We start from the raw sequence: 18,341 nt of genomic DNA on the forward strand, positions 1-18,341 counted from the left end.
GGTGCTCAAAGCTGACATGACTTGCCTGTGGTCACACAGCTGATTGCAGGAGGTGGAATTGGAACTTAGGCATTCAAGATTTTACAGTCTGTCTCTTAACTACTGTGCTATACAACCTCCCTGGTGGGGAGTGCCTGGTGTAGGGGGCAGAGCAAAGGGGTTTCTCTTAAGTAGCTCAGATCTTACTGGGGCCAGAGCAAGCACGCATGTGCACGCACACAGAGAGAACACAGGAAAGCTATGAGAGGAAACATACTTAAACACTAAAATGTATGGGGTAGAGCCAGGCGCTTCCAACTTGAATGTGTACATACACCACCTGGGGACCTTTTTAAACTGTGGATTTGAATTCAGTCTTTGTGGGGTGGGACCTGAGACTCTGCCTTTATAAAAAGTTCCCAAGTGATATTGACGTTGCTGGTCCGTGGCCCACACTTTGAGTAGCAAGGATGAACTCTAAGGGTTGAAGTAGGTCAGAGGAGGCAGGTTTCACGGTGGGTTGGAGAGGTCCCACGACAATAAACAGGGTCTGGGATGATGGCAGGGCCTGGACAGATGGAGAAAGTGTGGGGGATCATCGGCTCTGCTCTCAGGGGCCTGGGAGCAAGGGGTGGGTTCAAGGACCTGTGACTTGTGTCCCAACTCCCCACACCCCCTTTAACAAGCAGCTGCACTAAGTAGGAGCTCCACATGTAAATAGCCCATGTTTGAGAAATACCTAAGCCTGATCATGTCAGGAAACATTTTGCAAATTCAGAAATCAGAGCCAAGGGAAGTGCTGTGTGCTCCACCAGTAGCAGCAGTAGTTAAAAGGGAACAATCTTTCCCCGAGTGGTTCCTCTTGTGGGGAGCATTTCTGCTGGCTCCAGGACTTTGGCCATCTATAAAACTTAGCAATGGAAAATGAGGAAATTCTCAAGGAGAAAGAGCTCTCAGCTAGCGCCAGAGAAAGAACGACTCTGGACCAAACCATGCTGTCTACGATGGAGACCTTTGAACTTAATGGTAAAGTATTAGTCCCCAGTAATGACACTGCCTGTGATGTAGTCTTTCTCTTGGCGGCATAAGAATAGACAAGTCCATTGAAAGTCTAGGTCTGCATCTTAGAGAGTCAATAATACATTTCTGGAATACCTCCATGCTTCCATTGGAAATTTGTATAATGCTAGTAATAGATGCTGTGTCTTTAGCATACAGGGATTTTTTTAGCTTCGTGACTCCTTTAAACTGTATTTAAATATTTTCCCTTCAATTAATGCTAATGCTTATTATATGTCCCTCCTTTTTATTAGTGTCTCATTCTGACACACAGATTATGTTTGTGACGTGTGTGATGAAAGGACAATGCAAAACAAGAGGGATGAAAAAGTTCCACAAAACTGAAGCCAAGTGTCATATTTATTTAATGCAATTCTGTTAAAATTCTTTAAGATGTCTTCTGTGAAAATTTATTTAATGCAATTCTGTTAAAATTCTTTAAGATGTCTTCTGTGAAAACTCATGTGTTCCTCGGGGAGTGTGTTCTCCATTTGGTGTGGGCTAGGGTATGTTACAGCTTCATAATTAGTCTGTCTTAGATTAAACTCAGATTTTAAAAATTCAGTCAACTGTTGTTTTATTTTCGCCTTCAGTGTTACACAGGTGATGCAGTTTTTTAAATCTTCTAGAATTTGTAGCATTCAAAGTCACTGGTGAGTGCTTCCCACAGGAGATCTCTGATTTCCCATTTCAGAATATCCTCTTGGAATTGTCTTCCAAGTTGATCAGTCTTTCCCACTCCCACTCTCTTTTCTGGAGACTGTATGTGCAGGAACAACTGCAGCTCTGTCCCCTGGCCTGACTGTCCCTCTCGCCCAGGGTCTGTTTGTTCAGGTCAGCGGCTGGAATTATGGGGGTACAAAGATTAAGGGTCCAGCGTTCTGCCTTTAGGTGTTCACAGTGGGGTAACAGAGAAGGCAGGAGTGCAAATGACTTTAATAATTGTTGGTTATTCAGAACTTTGGAGAAGGCAGTGTTCTGGACACATGCCTTTTTAAGATACTAAAAATGTTCAAGCAAAGTCAGGTGATCAAACAGATTTGGCACCTACTCCATGCTGGACACTGCACTCAGCACTGAGAAAATAGACATGGATCAACCTGGCCTCTGGCCTCAGGGAGCCCACAGTTATGTCGGATGGAGGGCGGCAGAGAGAGCCTATTCATAACCCATTTCTATACAGTTCATTACTGGCTGTCACTGAGATTTGCACAGGACTTTATGGACAGATCTAAGCTGATGTGGGACCCTGGAGGGCAGAGCTGAGCTTTAGCTCTTCTAAAGTTTAATGGGATAGCAAGGATTCGTTAGAGAAAGGAGATGGAGGCTGGAGCTGGGATAGGGCACAACATGTTTATGACACCTTCCCAAGGAATATCAGAAAAAATACAAATAGCTCCATATTGTCGGGTCAAAATCGGGTGGGGGAGCTCAGTGGGGATTGAGACTAGGACCAATTAATTTGGACTTTATCCTGAGGGTGTCTGCTGAAGAAAAAAGAAAAAGCACAATGTGAGAGATGGGAGTTAAGTTTTATTGGGGACAAAATGAGGACTCTAGCCCAGGAGACAACATCTCAGAGAGCTCTGAGAAACTGCTCCAAAGAGGCAGGGGGAAGGGCAGTGTTATATATGACTTTAGTGAAGGGGGGATGTGCAGTCAAGCACACATGCTGGCAGAGGCTCGTTGCTAGTCAAAAGGAGCAGATGTCACTGCTCATGATTTTAGCGCTTTTCTAAATAGAGGAGATGCAAGAATTGGGCTCATAAAATCTTCTCCTGAAAATATCTAACTATCTGAAGACCTGTTCTGCCAGTTTTTCGCAGAGTGCAGAGAGCCTCACTCCTGATCTCCCCACTGAACTCCTTTCAGGGGTGGTTGAAGGTCAGCTGCTGCAGCGGCTCCTGATTTAATCCTTGTAGAGGTGGATGGCAAGTGCCTATTTGTAAGTGGCAAGGGCAATGGGGAGCTTTGAAGAGACTGAAGTTGGGCTGATAGGCAGTGATCTGCACTTGAGGTTACTCACCGTCATAGATGGGGGACGAGTTGGAAAGAGTAACCCTGAGGACAGAGACGAGCTTGGCAGCAAGAGATGATGTGAGGCAGTGGGTGTGTGGAAGGAAAAGAGAATGCTCTGGAGACATTTTAGAAGTCAAATCAGGGACCTCCCTGGTGGTCCAGTGGCTAAGATTCCATGCTTCCAATGCAGGGGGCCTGGGTTCAATCCCAGGCCAGGGAACTAGATCCCACATGCCACAACCAAGGTCCCACATGCAGCAACGAAGATCCCACGTGCTGCAACTAAGACCTGGTGCAGCCAAATAAATAAATAAATATATATTTTTAAAAAGTCAAATCAGTAAGACTATAGTGGGGGGACAAGGTAAGTGAGGATGCTACAAGGGTCAAGGGTGAATCCCAGATTTCTGACTGGGGTTATAGATACCACGAAGTAAAAATCTAACCCCAGACCAAAGTCGCTCCAGTTTGGATGGGACACTTTCCTAAGTGCATTCACAGCTTCTACCTCCTCATACAAAGAACATATGGAACTTACTAGATGAGTGCCATCATGGACAGCACTCACGGTGAGGCTCTGTAACACAGTTACCCACTCAGGGCTTTACTGAGATGAAAAAACTACTTACTTCAGCACTAAACGGCTCCAGCCTCGTTTACCTGTCTATCTATCTATTCATCTATCTGCCTATCTATCTATCTACCTACCTACCTAGCTCTCTGTAGCTGAAGATTTGCTTTAGTTTTCTGAAGAGGCGCTACAGACTGCTGGCTCTTGCTGCCCTGAAAGTCCAACAAAACCCCAGGTCTTCCCTTATGAACCAGGATCAGCCCCTCTCCCCTTCAACAATGGAGCATTTGAGCCTGAACGAGAGAATTCACATTTGTCCCTGTGGACCGTATCTTTCTGGGATGCGCTCCTTTCACCTTCTTGAAAATATGAGCATTTGTCTGGTTCAGGTCTTCCTGTCAGTCTCCTGATGTGTCTGGTTTCTCAAGTTCTGTTACCACATTGGCAACCTTTTGCCCGTCTGTGGAATGTAATCTGGCCCTCTCACCCAAAGCCCTCAACTATTTCAGGTCTCACACATTTCTTCATGATATTTCTTCCCATCAATTTCTATTTGAAGAACATCCTTCCTGACAGAGAAGACCCCCAAAAATACAAATTATGAAAGAAAGTTATGTTTTTTTTTGTTGTTTGTTTTAATTAACACTAAGCATTGGCCCCAACATTAGAGCTAGCTGTCCCTTCTTCCTGCTCTGAAGTTAATTTTAAATATTCTCCTAACAAACCTTAACCCTGGAGTCTGTGCAGGGTCAGCCTTGCTGATATGACTTCTTTCATTTCATGTCATTGTTCTGACTTTATTTTTTGTCGTGTCACTAGTTCTTAGAATTTTTTTAAAATCTGACTTTACCCAGAGGTGTTTTTTCACTTTTTATTGTTAAATAATTGTAAATTGTAAAAATCTGACTTTACCCAGAAGTGTTTCTTCACTTTTTTTGTGTGAAATAATTGTAAATTTTTGCAATCAAAAGTTGCAAAACACACAAATGTACAGGGAAGTCTTTGTGACCTTCACCCATTTTCCCCCAGTGATAACATCTTGCATAGCTCTAGTACAATATGACAACCAGGAAACTAGTACAATATGATAACATCTTGCATAGCTCTAGTACAATATGACAACCAGGAAACAATTGGTACAACCCACAGAGCTTACTTAGATTTCTTTAGTTTTACACGCACTCATTCGTGTGTGTGAATGTAGTTCTCTACAATTTTATCAGATGCGTATACTTGTGTAATCACCACCAAAATCAAGATATGGATCAGTTCCGTCACCACAAAAATCTCCCACATGATACTTTTTCATAGACGCACATACCCTCTCTCCCCGCCCAGCCATCACTATCCCCCAGCAACCACTAATCAGTTCCTCCTTTCTATAATTTTGCTATTTAAAGAAAGTTATATAAATAGAATTACACAGCATGTAACTTTTTAAAGACTGGCTTTTTTTCGCATAGCATAATTCCCTCGAGATCCATCCAAGTTGTTGTATGTATCCGTAGTTGGTTCTTTTATTAATGAGTATTATTAATGAGTATTATTCTATGATATGAATGTACACAGTCGGTTTAACCGTTCACACATTGAAAGACATTTAGGTTGTTTTTCCAGTTTGGGGCTATTACCAATAAAGCTGCTATGACCATTTACATAAAAGTTTTTGTGTAAGCACAAGTTTTCATTTCCCTGGGATAAATGCCCGAAAGTACAATGGCTGGACTCTAAATATATGTTTAGTATCACAAGAAGCAGCTGATCTGTTTTTCCAGCGTGGATGCACCATTTTACATTCCCACCAGCAGCGTACAACTGATTCACAATCCTTGCCAGCAATGGATATTATTACTATTTTTATTTTAGCCATTTGGATAGACACGTGAGAGTGATACCTCATTGTAATTTTAATTTGTATTTTCCTAATAGCTAATGACGTTCCTAATAGCTAATATCTTTTCATGTGTTCATTTGCTGTTGGTACACCCTCCTCAGTGAAATGTCTCTTCGTGACTTTTGCCAGCGTTTTAATTGGATCGTTTGGTTTTTGACTAATCTAAACTAAAACTAAACGTTTTGTGAATTCATTATATACTCAAGATACAAGTCCTTTGCCAGATACATCATTTGTAAATATTCTCTCTCAGTCTGTAATTTGTCATTTCCTCCTCTTAACAAGGTCTTTTGCAAAGCGAAAGTATTTAATTCTATTGAGGTCCAATTTATTGATTTTTCCTTTTATGGATTGTGCTTTTGGTGTCAAGTCTGAGAACTTTTCACTTAGCACTGGGTCCCAAAGATGTCTCCTATGCTTAATTCTAAGAGTTTTACAGTTTTACATGACAATATCATGGTTCATTTTGTGTTGATTTTTTAATAAGATGTGAAGTTTAGGTCAAGGTTTGTGTGTTTTGCTTATGGATGCCCAATTGCTTCAACACCATCTGCTGAACAGTCTCTTCTTCCTTCAGTAAATTACTTTTGCATCTTTGTCAAAAATCAGTTGGGCATACTTGTGTGCGTCTATTTCTGTGTTCTTTATTCTGTCCCATTAATCTGCATGTCTATCCCTGCACCAATCCCACACTGTCTGGATAATGTAGATTTACTGTAATTCTGAACATCAGGTAACATTATTTCTCATAAGTTATTCTTTTTCAAGATGATTTTAGCTATTCTGGGGCTTGTGCCTTTCCATATACATTTTGGTATAAATTTATATCATTGAAAACCTTGCTGGGATTTTGTAGGCATTATATTACACCTCTAGATCAGTTTGAAAATTGACATCTTTCCATCTTTATGTTCAGTCTTACAATCTGTGAACATGGTATGTTTCTGCATTTATTTAGGTCTTTTTTTTTTAATGAGGATTTTGTAACTTTCAGCATACAGATCCTGTATACATTTTGTTAAATTTAATATCTAAATATTTCATTTTCTCTGGAGCAATTGTAAATGCCATTTTTTAATATAAATTTATGTATTTGATTTATATATTTTTGGCTGCGTTGGGTCTTCGTTGCTGCATGTAGGCTGTCTCTAGTTGCGGTGAGGGGGGGCTACTCTTCATTGTGGAGCATGGGTTCTTGGCTCAAGGGCTTCAGCAGTTGCGGCACGCTGGCTCAGTAGTTTTGGCTCGCGGGCTCTAGAGTGCAGGCTCAGTAGTTGTGGTGCACGGGCTTAGTTGCTCCACGGCATGTGAGATCTTCCCAGACCAGGGTTCAAACTCATGTCCCCTGCATTGGCAGGCAGATTCTTAACCACTGCGCCAATGTGTCCCACCATTGTGTTTTAAATTTCGATTTGCACTTGTTTTCCAGTTGTATACAGAAAAAGAGAGTGAGAACAGACATCCTTGCCTTGTTCCCAACCTAAGGAGGAAAGTTTTCTGTCTTGCCATTAAGACTGACTGTAAGCTTTAGATAGCTTGTTGATTCTCTCTTTTTTTTTTTTTTAACTTGAGGATGTTCTCTTCTTTTTTAGTTTGCTGACAGGTTTATTATAAATTTGTTATTACGAGAGTGATAATTATGACAATTTATTATGAATTACATTTTGTTAAGTGCTCTTTCTGCATCAACTATATGATTATATGATTTTTCTTCTTTAGCCTATTGATATGTGGATTACATTGATTTTCTAATATTGAACCAGTCTTGTATACCTGGAAATCCCATTTAGTCATGGTATGTAAATCCTTTTTTTAAAAAAAATAAACTTATTTATTTACGTATTTACTTTTGGCTGTGTTGGGTCTTCGTTTCTGTGTGAGAGCTTTCTCCAGTTGTGGCGAGCGGGGGCCACTCTTCATCGTGGTGCACGGGCCTCTCACTGTCATGGCTTCTCATTGCGAAGCATGGCTCCAAACGTGCGGGCTCAGTATTTGTGGCTCAAGGGCCCAGTTGCTCTGCGGCATGTGGGATCCTCCCAGACCAGGGCTCGAACCTGTGTCCCCTGCATCGGCAGGCAGACTCTCAACCACTGTGCCACCAGGGAAGCCCCTGTAAATCCTTTTGATGCATTGCTTGATACGGGTTACTGCTATTTTGTTGAGAATTTTTGTACCAAATTTCTTGAGAAATATTGATCTTTAGTTTTCTTTTTGTACTGCCTTTGTCTGGTTTCCATATTAGGGTAATACTTATCACATAAAATGAGTTAGGAAGTGTCCTCTACTTTTCTGTTATCCATAAGAGATTGTTTGAACTTGGTGCTAATTCTTTTTTTAAAGGTTTGTTAGGAAATTTCAATAAAATCATCTGGACGTGGATATTTCTTTTATAGGAGATTTTAAATTACGAATTAAATTTATTTAAGGGGCATAGATGTTTATATTATCTGTTTCATCTTGGTTGAGTGTTTGTAGTATGTGACTTTTGAGGAACTGTTTCGTTCCTTCTAAGTTGTGAGCATAGTTAGTGGTAGTATTTTCTTATTTTGTTTTTAATGGCTACAGCATCTGTGGTGATATACCCTGTTTTATTATTGATATTGGTGATTTGTGTCTTCTTTCTTTTTATCTTTGTCCGTCTTGCTAGAGCTTTATAAATTTCATTGATTTTATTCAAAGAACCGGATTTTTTTTTACATCTTTATTGGAGTATAATTGCTTTACAATGGTGTGTTCGTTTCTGCTTTATAACAAAATGAATCAGTTATACATATACATATGTTCCCATATCTCTTCCCTCTTGCATCTCCCTCCCTCCCACCCTCCCTATCCCACCCCTCTAGGTGGTCACAAAGCACCGAGCTGATCTCCCTGTGCTATGCGGCTGCTTCCCACTAGCTATCTATTTTATGTTTGGTAGTGTATATATGTCCATGCCACTAAAGAACCAGATTTTTGTTTTTTATTTTCTCTTTTGTATCCTTATTTTAAGTCTCATTGATTTCTGCTCTGGTGTTTATTATTTCTTTTTTTTCCCTGGTTGTTTAGGGTTATTTTACTCTTCTTTCCTGGTTTCTTGAGGTAAGAACTTAGTTTACTGATTTGAGATCTTTCCTCATTTGTAATGTAAGATTTTAGTGCTGTAAATTTCCCTTCCAGTGCTGCTTTAGATGTAGCCCATAATTTGGTATGTTGTATTTCCACTTTCATTCAGTTCTGTGAAAAATTTTTTTTTTCTTTGAGACTTTCTCTATGACCCATGCATTATTTAGAAGTTTTAAAAAAATTTCCAAGGGTTTGGACATTTTTCTGCCTGTATGTTATTAATTTCTATTTTTATTCCATTATTGTCAGAGAACATCTGTAAAATTTAATTTCTTTTACATTTTGTTGAGGTTTGTTTTATGACCCAGGATATGGTCTTAGTAAATATTCCATGTATGCATGGAAAGAATGTGTATTCTTCTGTTGTTGCATGGAGTATTCTATAAATGTTAATTAGATCCTGTTGGTTGGTGGTGGTGTGCAGTTCTTCTATACCTTTGCTGATTTTCTATCAATTGCTGAGAATGAGGTATTAATGTCCCCAATTATAACTGGGATTTGTCCATTTCTCCTTTCAGTTGTATCAACTCTGTTTCATGTGAATAGAAGCTCTACTGTTTGGTTTCTTATAGACAGCTTATAATTGGGTCATGCTTTTCCATTCACTTTGCCAATTTCTACCCTTTACTTGGTATATTTAGACTATTTACATGAAAGTAATTATAGGTATGTTAGGCTTAAATCTGCCATCCTATTTTGTATTTTCTCTGTTTCTTCTGTTTCCCGTTCATCTGTTTCTCTTTTCTTACCTTCCTATGGGTTACTTGAGCACATTTTTTGAATTCTATTTTTAATTATTTATAAGATTTTTGTGGTGCATCTCTTTGAATAGTTTATTTAGTGGTTTCTCTGGGCATTACAATATACATACATAACATATCACAGTCTACTGGTATCAACATTTTATCACTTTGAGTAAAGTGTAGAAATCTTATTTCCATTTATGTCCTTTTATCATCTTCACTTTTTAAAATGAATTGCCTGAGGTATTTCCTCTGCATACACTGAGAACCGCATTAGACAGCATCATAATTTTTGTTTCAACCATCAAATGTGATTTTTAAAATCATGAGGAGAAGTATGGTCGAATATATAGCCCTGTATTTTACCCATTCTTCTTTCCTTTTTCTTGTTCTTCCTTTCGGAAGTGCCAAGCCTTCTCTTACTATCATTAACTTTCTATTTGAAGAACTTCCTTTAGCCATTCTTTAAATGTAGGTTTGCTAGCAATAACTTCTATTAGTTTTCCTTCATCTGAGAATCTCTATTTCCCATACCTTGCTAAAGCATGCATTCATGGTTGACAATTCATTTCTTTCATCACACAAAAAATATTGTGCCACTTCTAGCTGATCTCCATGGTTTCAGATGAAAAATCTGCTGATATTCCAAATTGGTATCACTTTATAGGTAATGTGTCATTTTTCTCCGGCTGCTTTCAAAATTTTTTCTTTTTCTTCAGATTTTAAATTTTCTTTATGTCTAGATTTTTCAGATTTTTGCCTATGTGTCTTGGTATGGATTTCTTTGAATGTACCATGTTTGGGATTTGCCCAACTTCTTGGATCTGTAGGTTTATGTCTTCCCCAAATTTGAGAAATTTTCAGCTACCATTATTTCTTTGATTATTTTTTCAGCTTCACGCTTTTTCTGGGACTTCAATGATATAAGTATTATGTATTTTTTTTTCTTTTTTATTGATCCACCTGTCTCATAGGCTCTGTTTATTTGTTGTTTTTGTTGATGATTTTTTCCGTTTTTCAGATTGGGCAATTTCTATTGTTCTATCATTTAGTTCTATCTATCTATCAGTCATTGAAAGAATTAGTGATTCTTTCCTTTATTGTATTTATTACACTATTGAGCCAATGTGGTGACGTTTAAAAAATTTTTTTTGTGTTTTGAAATAATACAATTTCCATTTGGTTCTTTTATATATCTTCTATTTTGTAACATTTTTAAAAAAAGTTTTATCTGTAATTACTCATTAAAGCATTTTTGTGATGGCTGCTTTAAAATCCTTATTGAATAATTCCAACATTTGTGTCATCTCAATGATTTTAGGTTTACGTTTCTTACATAAACTATTTAGATTTATTAGATAGATTCTGGTTCATTTTGTGGGCTATGGTTCCAATCACAATTTAATTTTCAGAGCCCTGACCATGCTATTCTAGTCTGTTTTGTTTCCTGTGCTATTGGTGTTCTTGCCCTTTGCTTGTGCTGCCTGCAGGGGCAGAGGACACTGCTCTACATTGCCCAGTGCTACTAAGTAGAGGGTGGGAGACCTCAAACCCACAGGGCAGAGACCACTTCCCTGGGCCTCACCAGTAGCTCAGTGCTGGGAATGTGGGGAGAGGGGCTCCCACTTGATTTCCACTAGTGTTACAGTAGGAGAGAAGTACACCTACCAAGCCATATTCTGCCACTTGGTGAGGGGTTGGGAGATGGAAGGCCTGGGAACCCTAAAATTTGTGTGCAACCTTTTTTCTTCACTGAGCTCTTTTATGGAATTGAAATTTTATTTCTCTCTGGAGCCATATTTTCACTGTGAGTCAGACAATAGAGCTGTTAAATTTCTAAAACCTGCTTCCCTAAAATCTCTACCCAGAATAACCATAGTTTACTCCAGGTAAGCTCATTCTTATTCACCTGAAGCTTTTTTTTTTTTTTTTTTTAAATTTTCATTCTCTCATCTCAAGCAATTCTTGCTCATTGGTCAACCCCAAACGAGAGTAGATATTTCCATGACAGTTTATTCTAACCACTAAGAGATGAAATGATCAACATAAGGGTAAAGAATTTATCAGATCCTCTGCTTTGTATAGAGTGAGTTAGACAAAGCTCACAGATTTGAAGTTCCCAGTTTCTAAAATACCTTGCCTCTATGCCAGGTGATAGCTCTGAATTAAAAAGCATTCTGGGCTTGAACTACTCCCATCACACTACCATGTCTGTTTTTCCTCTCATCATCCTTACTCAAATGCCTTGCACCATGGTGCTACCATGTAATTTGAAAATATCTTTATCTTCCGTGCTGGCCTTCACCTCCACCTCTGACCTCTATGGTACCTGTGTCTCTGAAGCATAATTTATCTTTCTATTCCCATCGCATGCTATGTTTCATCATGTTTGGTTGCTGTCTATGAGATAGTATTCACCGTCCACCATCTTCTATTAAACGTGAGGCTTCCTCTGTAAGTTATCCATCTTCACCATCATGACTATATGGACACCTGAGGTCTTAAGTTGCATTCCTGATGCTCTCCCAACACTTCAAAATGTTCAACTCTGTACACATTCAGCACCCAAACCACTCATTCATCCATTCATCTAGCCTGTCACCATCTTTCCAGCACGCCATGTTGGTGCTGGAACACAGTCTAAGAAACTTCCAGGCCATATGGAGGATACTGAAACATATATACAGTTCAGGTGCTCAGGGCCACAGTGGATAAAAATACAGTGATGTGGGGAAGCAGAGCGAGGTTCCACCCAGCCGAGGGGAGTCTGAGAATCTATCTTGGAGCAGGAAAAGATCTACTGTGCTCCCAAAGGATGAGTACGAATTAGTTATGCAGAAAGAAGGAAGGGAGGTTGGGTATTCAGAGGAGATACTCTGCCTGAAGTCACAAGGGTGTAACCACAGTGGTCTGGCCTGACCATTGGTCAGTGTCAGCGGGGAGGTGAGGTATGGAGGTGTGGCCATAGGAGAGTTGGCTGGAGGCCAGGCTACATGAACCAGCAGGGGGAGCTGTTTGTCCTGAGGGCAGTGAGCTGAAGGGCTGAGGGCAAGGGAGTGACTGGAGCAGGTTGTGTGTTGGAGAACTCACTCAGGCTGCTGTGTGGGCCTAGATTCCAGGGGTGCATGGGGGTGGGGGGAACACCCTGTGCTAGACTGAGCATAACCACGTGTCTTCAAGGAATACGAGGCAACTATTAAAGAGAACAGTTAAATCTCTCTCTACTGAGAAAACTAGAGGGAAGTCCATGGAAAACTCCTTCACTGCAGAAAACGCATGTGCTATAATTGATATGTACTGTAATATGTAATTATAACATGATGTCATTAGAGTAAAATTAAAAGGAAAAAAAAAACAAGTCTATCTAGGAGGATGTGAGTTTGTAAGTTTCTGAGAGGAAGGGGAGATGGAAGGAAGGCCACAACCCAGAATGCTAACAAAGTTTACCTCAGCGGGTTAGGACCTCAGGGGATTAATTATAAGATTATTAATCCTTGAAATGCTCTCCATATTGTTTGAGGAATTATATTAAGCACGTTTTACCTTTGTAATTAAAAAGAAAACAAAGGCCTGGACGTGATTTCCAGCTCTTGTCTTATAACCTATCAGGTTTTCTTGACTGTTCCAAACCCCACTCATTGTTTGTAAAACAGGAACAATCATCCTCCTCCCAGAATTTTGAAATTGAAATATGCTAATTCATCAATTTCTCTGATGTACATCTATTGAGTAACCCCTGTGGCAGGTTCCATGCTGGGGCTTCGATGGGGAGAAAGGCTGACAGGACTGCGCCCTTCCAGCTAAGGATGTGTGCACAGGGGTTTTTCGCCTGGCCACATAAGTGAGGGGCTGACAATGACACTCCTTGCCTTGTGGCAAGGAGAATCAAGGGGAAGATGATCTGGGGGTCGTGGGCCTTTGTGTCTTTCCCCTTGTGGGACCTCATGGGCAGCCCCCTGCTCATACAGAGGGGATTCGGGCACAGGCTGGGGGCCCCTGCTCTCTGCCCTCTGCAGCAGCAGCCGTCTGCCTGGGTTGTGTTTCAGATCCAAAGCCCAAGAAGAGGAATGGGATAAACTGCTTCACGGTCTTGCTGTTCATCTACCTGATTCTGCTCACCGCAGGTGCTGGGCTGCTGGTGGTGCAAGGTAAAGCATCTGGGTCCTGTCTGGTCCCTCCTGGGATGACAGTGTGGCCCGGCCCGACACAAGGCACAGGTTCACAGGAGAGCCCTTGGGGCCACTGCTCCCTATCTGCTGGGAGAGAGTTCTCAGTCCCTGGGTGGTCTGCATGGTGGGGAGAGAAGAGGGGGAAGCAGAAAGGGGAGTGTGTGTTGCATGTGTGTGTGTGTGTGTGTGTGTGTGAGAGAGAGAGAGAGAGAGAGAGAGCAAGAGGGAGGGAGGGAGGTAGAGAGAGAGGGACCACATGTGTGAGGCTGTGTGTGTCTGAAGTAGTGAAAGATGAAGTGATCTCACAAGGATGTGTCTCGTGCCTCTCACATCAAGGATTCCCTGCCTCTGAATGGGAAGTACCTTTGTTGGTCAGAGTGTTTCATTTGAACGTGATTTGACTTTCAAAGTGCTCCCAATCCAAATGGTGAGGCCATGAAGCAATTCCATCAGCAGATAGTGAAGTCCCTCAAGAACGCCGTGTGGCCAATTGTCATAAACACACGTCACACGCTTATGAAAGTTACACATGATTAGGCCAGATCAGCACATTAGCGGCCACACTTTCATGTCCAAGCATGCACAAAGCTCCTAACTGCATGCAGGTTATTCGTGGGCGCAGTGGTTATACAGGGTGTAGGTACGTTCTGTGGTCGTGTAACATCATATCTGAGTGTGGAGTGCACGCATGCAAGACACAGACAAAGTTCTGTGTGCTCACTCTAAGTCCGCACGGTACACTAAACACGTGCTTACCTGTTCAGGACGCAGAGTTATGCACATGTGACACAGAATGTCAGGGTTATGCTCAAGTGCCTAGGACTTTAATGAAGTCCCTAAAAGGATGCTGCAGGTGTGGCGGTGGGGTGTCCAGTTCTGAATCTGCAGAAGCGGCTCCAGGCCCTGGAGACGCCCTACAACAATCAAACGCTGGTCCCCGAGCATCTCCTGCAGGCCCAGCTCATCCGCGTCCGCACCAGGCAGGAGCACCTACTACGACTGGTGGACAACTTTACTCGGATCCCAGGTTGGCCCCTACCCCCTGGGCTGGGACTCCCCAGAGAGGACGGGAAAGGGGGAGCGTCTCGTGGGCAGACCAAGGGGCCTTTGGACCTGAATCCCGTTCTCTGGCCTCGTATGAGAGTGTGGAGGCCAAGACAGGGGGTGAAGGCTGTATGGGGAGGGCATGAAGTTACAGGCACCCTGGGTGGCTGCAGACAGCTCTCCAGGAGACAGTGGGGTCAGGGACCTAGGAACCAAGGATGCTGTCCGGACGAGTGTGATCTCCAAGGGCCAAGGTCTGCAGCAACCAGCCAAAGGCCGGGTCTGAGTCGCAGAGCCCTCAGACTGATCCAGAGTGTGCAGGACAGAGCCCAGGGCGATTTCCAGGACCACTCCCAAGCAGCAAACTAATACCGGTCTGTGGCTGGAGAGAGTACCAGTGGGCACCAAGCCAGGCTGGCCAGTGCCTGGACCTTCGAGGGGAGAGGACAGCGGGCCTGTCCTTATAGAGGAGAGAGCCCTGGCTCCTCCCACCATGTGAGGACATAGCGAGAGGCTGCAGTCTGCAGCCCAGAAGACCTTCCCCAGAACCCAGCCAGGCCGTCCCCTGATCTTGGGCTTCCAGCCTCCGGCAGTGGGAGAAGTGAATTTCTGATGTTTAAGGTCCTCCCACCCCGGTCTGCGGTGTGTTGTTATAGCAACCAGAATGGACCAAGGCCAGACAAGGAGCCCTGTCCCGGCCACCCGAGTCTTTGGGAGGCTGTGGTCCGCAGAGCAGCCCTGGCAAGGGAGAGATCTGACGTAAGTGGCAGCAGTGATGGGTACCATTTATCAGAGCACGGGTGTGCTTTCCGTGCTGGTCTCCATGTGGCAGCCTCAGGACAGCCCTGCATAACTGGTATATGAACCCCATTTCACTGACGAGAGAGCTGATGCCCCAAACAATGAGAGGGTGTGCCCAGGGTCACCCAGCTCAAGTGGCACTGCTGCCGCTCGAACTCAGCCTCCCTCGGGAATCACCATCTGCACGGCTGTGTTTTGCTTGTTGGGCCATGAGCTCCTTGGAGGAAGGAGCTCTGTCTTTTCTTGTGTCCCTTCCACACAGTTTGGCTGGTCCTCGGTGCTCAGTGACACTCGTTAAGTGAATGATGGTGTGAGTGGCATTGCCCCCCCCTTGCTGGTTGGGGCATTGGTGCCTCTGCCCCTTCTCCTCAAGTCTTCCAGGTCCAAAGGGGCCCTCGCCTCCCCCGTCTGCCAGGGCCACCAGTGGAGATGGGGGCCCCAGACGAGATGGAGCCGCAGAAACCTGCCTCTGTCTATAGACCCCATAATCCTTTCTCTCCTCCTTTGTGCAGGCTACGTTCTGAATTCCTTCTCCTTTCCAGGCCCCCCAGGACCCCAAGGTCCACCAGGAATCAAGGGAGAGGCAGGTGAGCAGGGGCTGGGTGTGTGCTCCAGTGTGCACAGAAGGCTGTCTCGGAGCAGCTGCAGGGGTCCGCAGGCACACACGCCATCCCCAGAGTCTGAACACCCGGTGGGGTCTGTATGTGAGGGAGGTCACCTGAAGTGAGACCCTAGATGGGCTGGGTTACTGGGAAGTACCTGCATCCCGGGGAAGACAGCTAGGTGTGGCTGGAGGGGTGTGGACACTCCAAGCCCCTCCTTGGTGCTCAGAGTACAAGCCTGTGAGCCTCACCGGGAAGAGTCAAGCTCTTTGGTCCAGACTCCAGAGTCTGACGCATCTGCCTTCACCATAGACTGGCTCTGTGACTTCGGAAGCATTCCCTTACCTTTCTGAGTCTCAGTTTCTTTGTCTGTAAAATGGGGACAAGAGTGCCTCAGAGGGTTACTAGGAGGTTAAAATAACGATTCAAAGCACATGATTGTCTCTCCCTTTTAGGTTGTGGCCTTAACCTGCCCAGCTGCCTTACAAATCGCCACGGCATAGCTGGGTCAGAGAATGTGAGGGCTTGGCTGCCCCCGGGGGTAGGGGGCCTCCATCACTGTTACAGTCCGCTCTGCTCTTCACTTAGACTCTCAAACCTCCAATCCCTGGAGGGGTTGAGGCTGCTGAGCTGTAAAGGTGCAAAGACAAACGTTACTGGAGGAAAAAGCGAAATGAGAGGATTTGCAAGAAAGGGGGAAATAAACAAACCAAGATCCTCTCAGCCTCCAGGTCACTGAGACAGAATGAAAAACACCACCAGTTACAGAAGGGAAACTTGATAAAGGGAAACTCATTTTCGAGTAACTAATTTTTTGGAAGGACTTTAAGAGAAGGGGGAATCCCAAACAACCTAGTGTTGTAGGTCACCAGCAGGGTTTTTCCAGGGAGGTTTTCAGGGGGAGGACGAGTAGAAGGAGAGTTTAGGGACACACAGAGGCACTCAAACACCCACGGGCTCACACACACGTGTGCACACATATTTATGCAACACAATCACACATGCACCAGCATACTCGTGCACGTGCTCACATGTGCACATACACTCACATGCATACATGCCCACACACGCACTCACACGCACTCACCGCCCAGCCACAAACTCACTCACACACGCTCACTCAACCTTCAGAGCCAGAGTGGGGCAGGGTCACTCAGAGGGTGGAGGGTCACCAGGCATCCCAGGGGCACAGCTGTGGTCCCTTTTGTCCCGGTGAGCAAAGGACAGGAATGGAAAAGCTAAGAGTAAAGTGAGAGGGGGAATAATTTCCTGCCAGGTACAACGTGTGGCCAGTGGGGACACAAGCAGTGCTGGGAGCTCAGAGGAGAAGGTGAGGGACCGAAATGGGGCCTGAGGGGGGCCTGGGGAAGGAGGGGAGACCGCTGGCAGTGAGGGCTAAGGGGCTGATTCCAGAAGGAGGACTTTAAGCATCTAGAATCTTCCCTCGATGGCCAGCGCTCTCTCTAGAGTAGTGCCTCTCAAGCAGTGGGTCATGGATAAGAACCATTTGAGGCGCTTGTTTAAAATGCAGGTCTGTGTTTTAGAGATCGTGGAGGGTTCTGACCCTGGACATGGAGGGGACAGGCTCTGAGAAGCACGGCCCGAGCGCTCTGGCTGTGACTGAGCACCTTGTGTGCTCCTGGTCTCTTGGCAAGAGACCACCCTCAGGGTGGCTCTGGGCGCAGCAGGGGAATGAGGCTGTGGAACCAGGAGCCTTGGTCGCCATCCCTGCTCACCTGTGTAACTAGACACGTTACTTGGCCTGTTGAGGTTTAACCTCTTCCTTTCAGCAAAGAATGGCAATTACATTAAAATCATAATAATTAAATTATACATGCTTTGCAGGACAGCTATAAGGGTTGGAGATCGTGTGTTCAAACTCTGCTACGTGGTAGGTAGTGTTAGTGATCCTGTAAAGTAGAAAGGGAAGGACTTCAGTTCTAAGATCAGACAGATCTGGGTTCTAATACAGCTCTAGCTGTGTAACCTCTCCGAGCCTCAATGTACTCACCTACAAAAGGGGGATAATAATAGCAACCTTCAATGAGGATTGATTACAACAGGAATATAAGACAAGATTGTGATGCTATACCTGGCATGTAGGAAATATTTACATTAGAAGAAACGGAGGGTGCTTGCCATCGGGAAGAGGGAGCCCTTATAAGGATGTGTCAGCCATCCTCCAATATTAGAGAGGTTCCTGTGGAAGAGAAAATAGACTTGCTCTCAGTGGTACCCCACAGAAGAATGGAGGCCAACGGGCAAAGTTTCTGGAGAACCAATTATGCTGAGGTAAGGGAGGAATAGTTAAGACTTGGGCTGCCGCACGATGAAACGGGCAGATGGGGGGTGTGG

General features: G+C 43.8%; 1 protein-coding gene across 4 annotated transcripts in view; it reads left to right on the top strand.

The window, feature by feature from the left end:
- Nucleotides 1-858: 858 nt before the first annotated feature.
- MARCO (macrophage receptor with collagenous structure) overlaps nt 859-18,341 on the top strand; it is a 32,868-nt gene continuing 15,385 nt past the window's right edge. For 3 of the 4 annotated variants that reach the window (XM_082658337.1, XM_082658338.1, XM_082658340.1), the window contains exons 1-4: nt 859-1,005; nt 13,417-13,518; nt 14,414-14,566; nt 15,897-15,971. In XM_082658337.1, the coding sequence (XP_082514463.1) occupies nt 897-1,005; nt 13,417-13,518; nt 14,414-14,566; nt 15,897-15,971 (439 nt within the window). In that variant the 5' untranslated portion in view covers nt 859-896. The remainder of the gene's footprint in view (nt 1,006-13,416; nt 13,519-14,413; nt 14,567-15,896; nt 15,972-18,341) is intronic. The other variant, XM_082658339.1, reaches the window with a different exon arrangement.

Source organism: Grampus griseus, assembly GCF_964374135.1.
Source record: "Grampus griseus genome assembly, chromosome: 7".
Classification (NCBI taxonomy): Eukaryota; Metazoa; Chordata; class Mammalia; order Artiodactyla; family Delphinidae; genus Grampus; species Grampus griseus.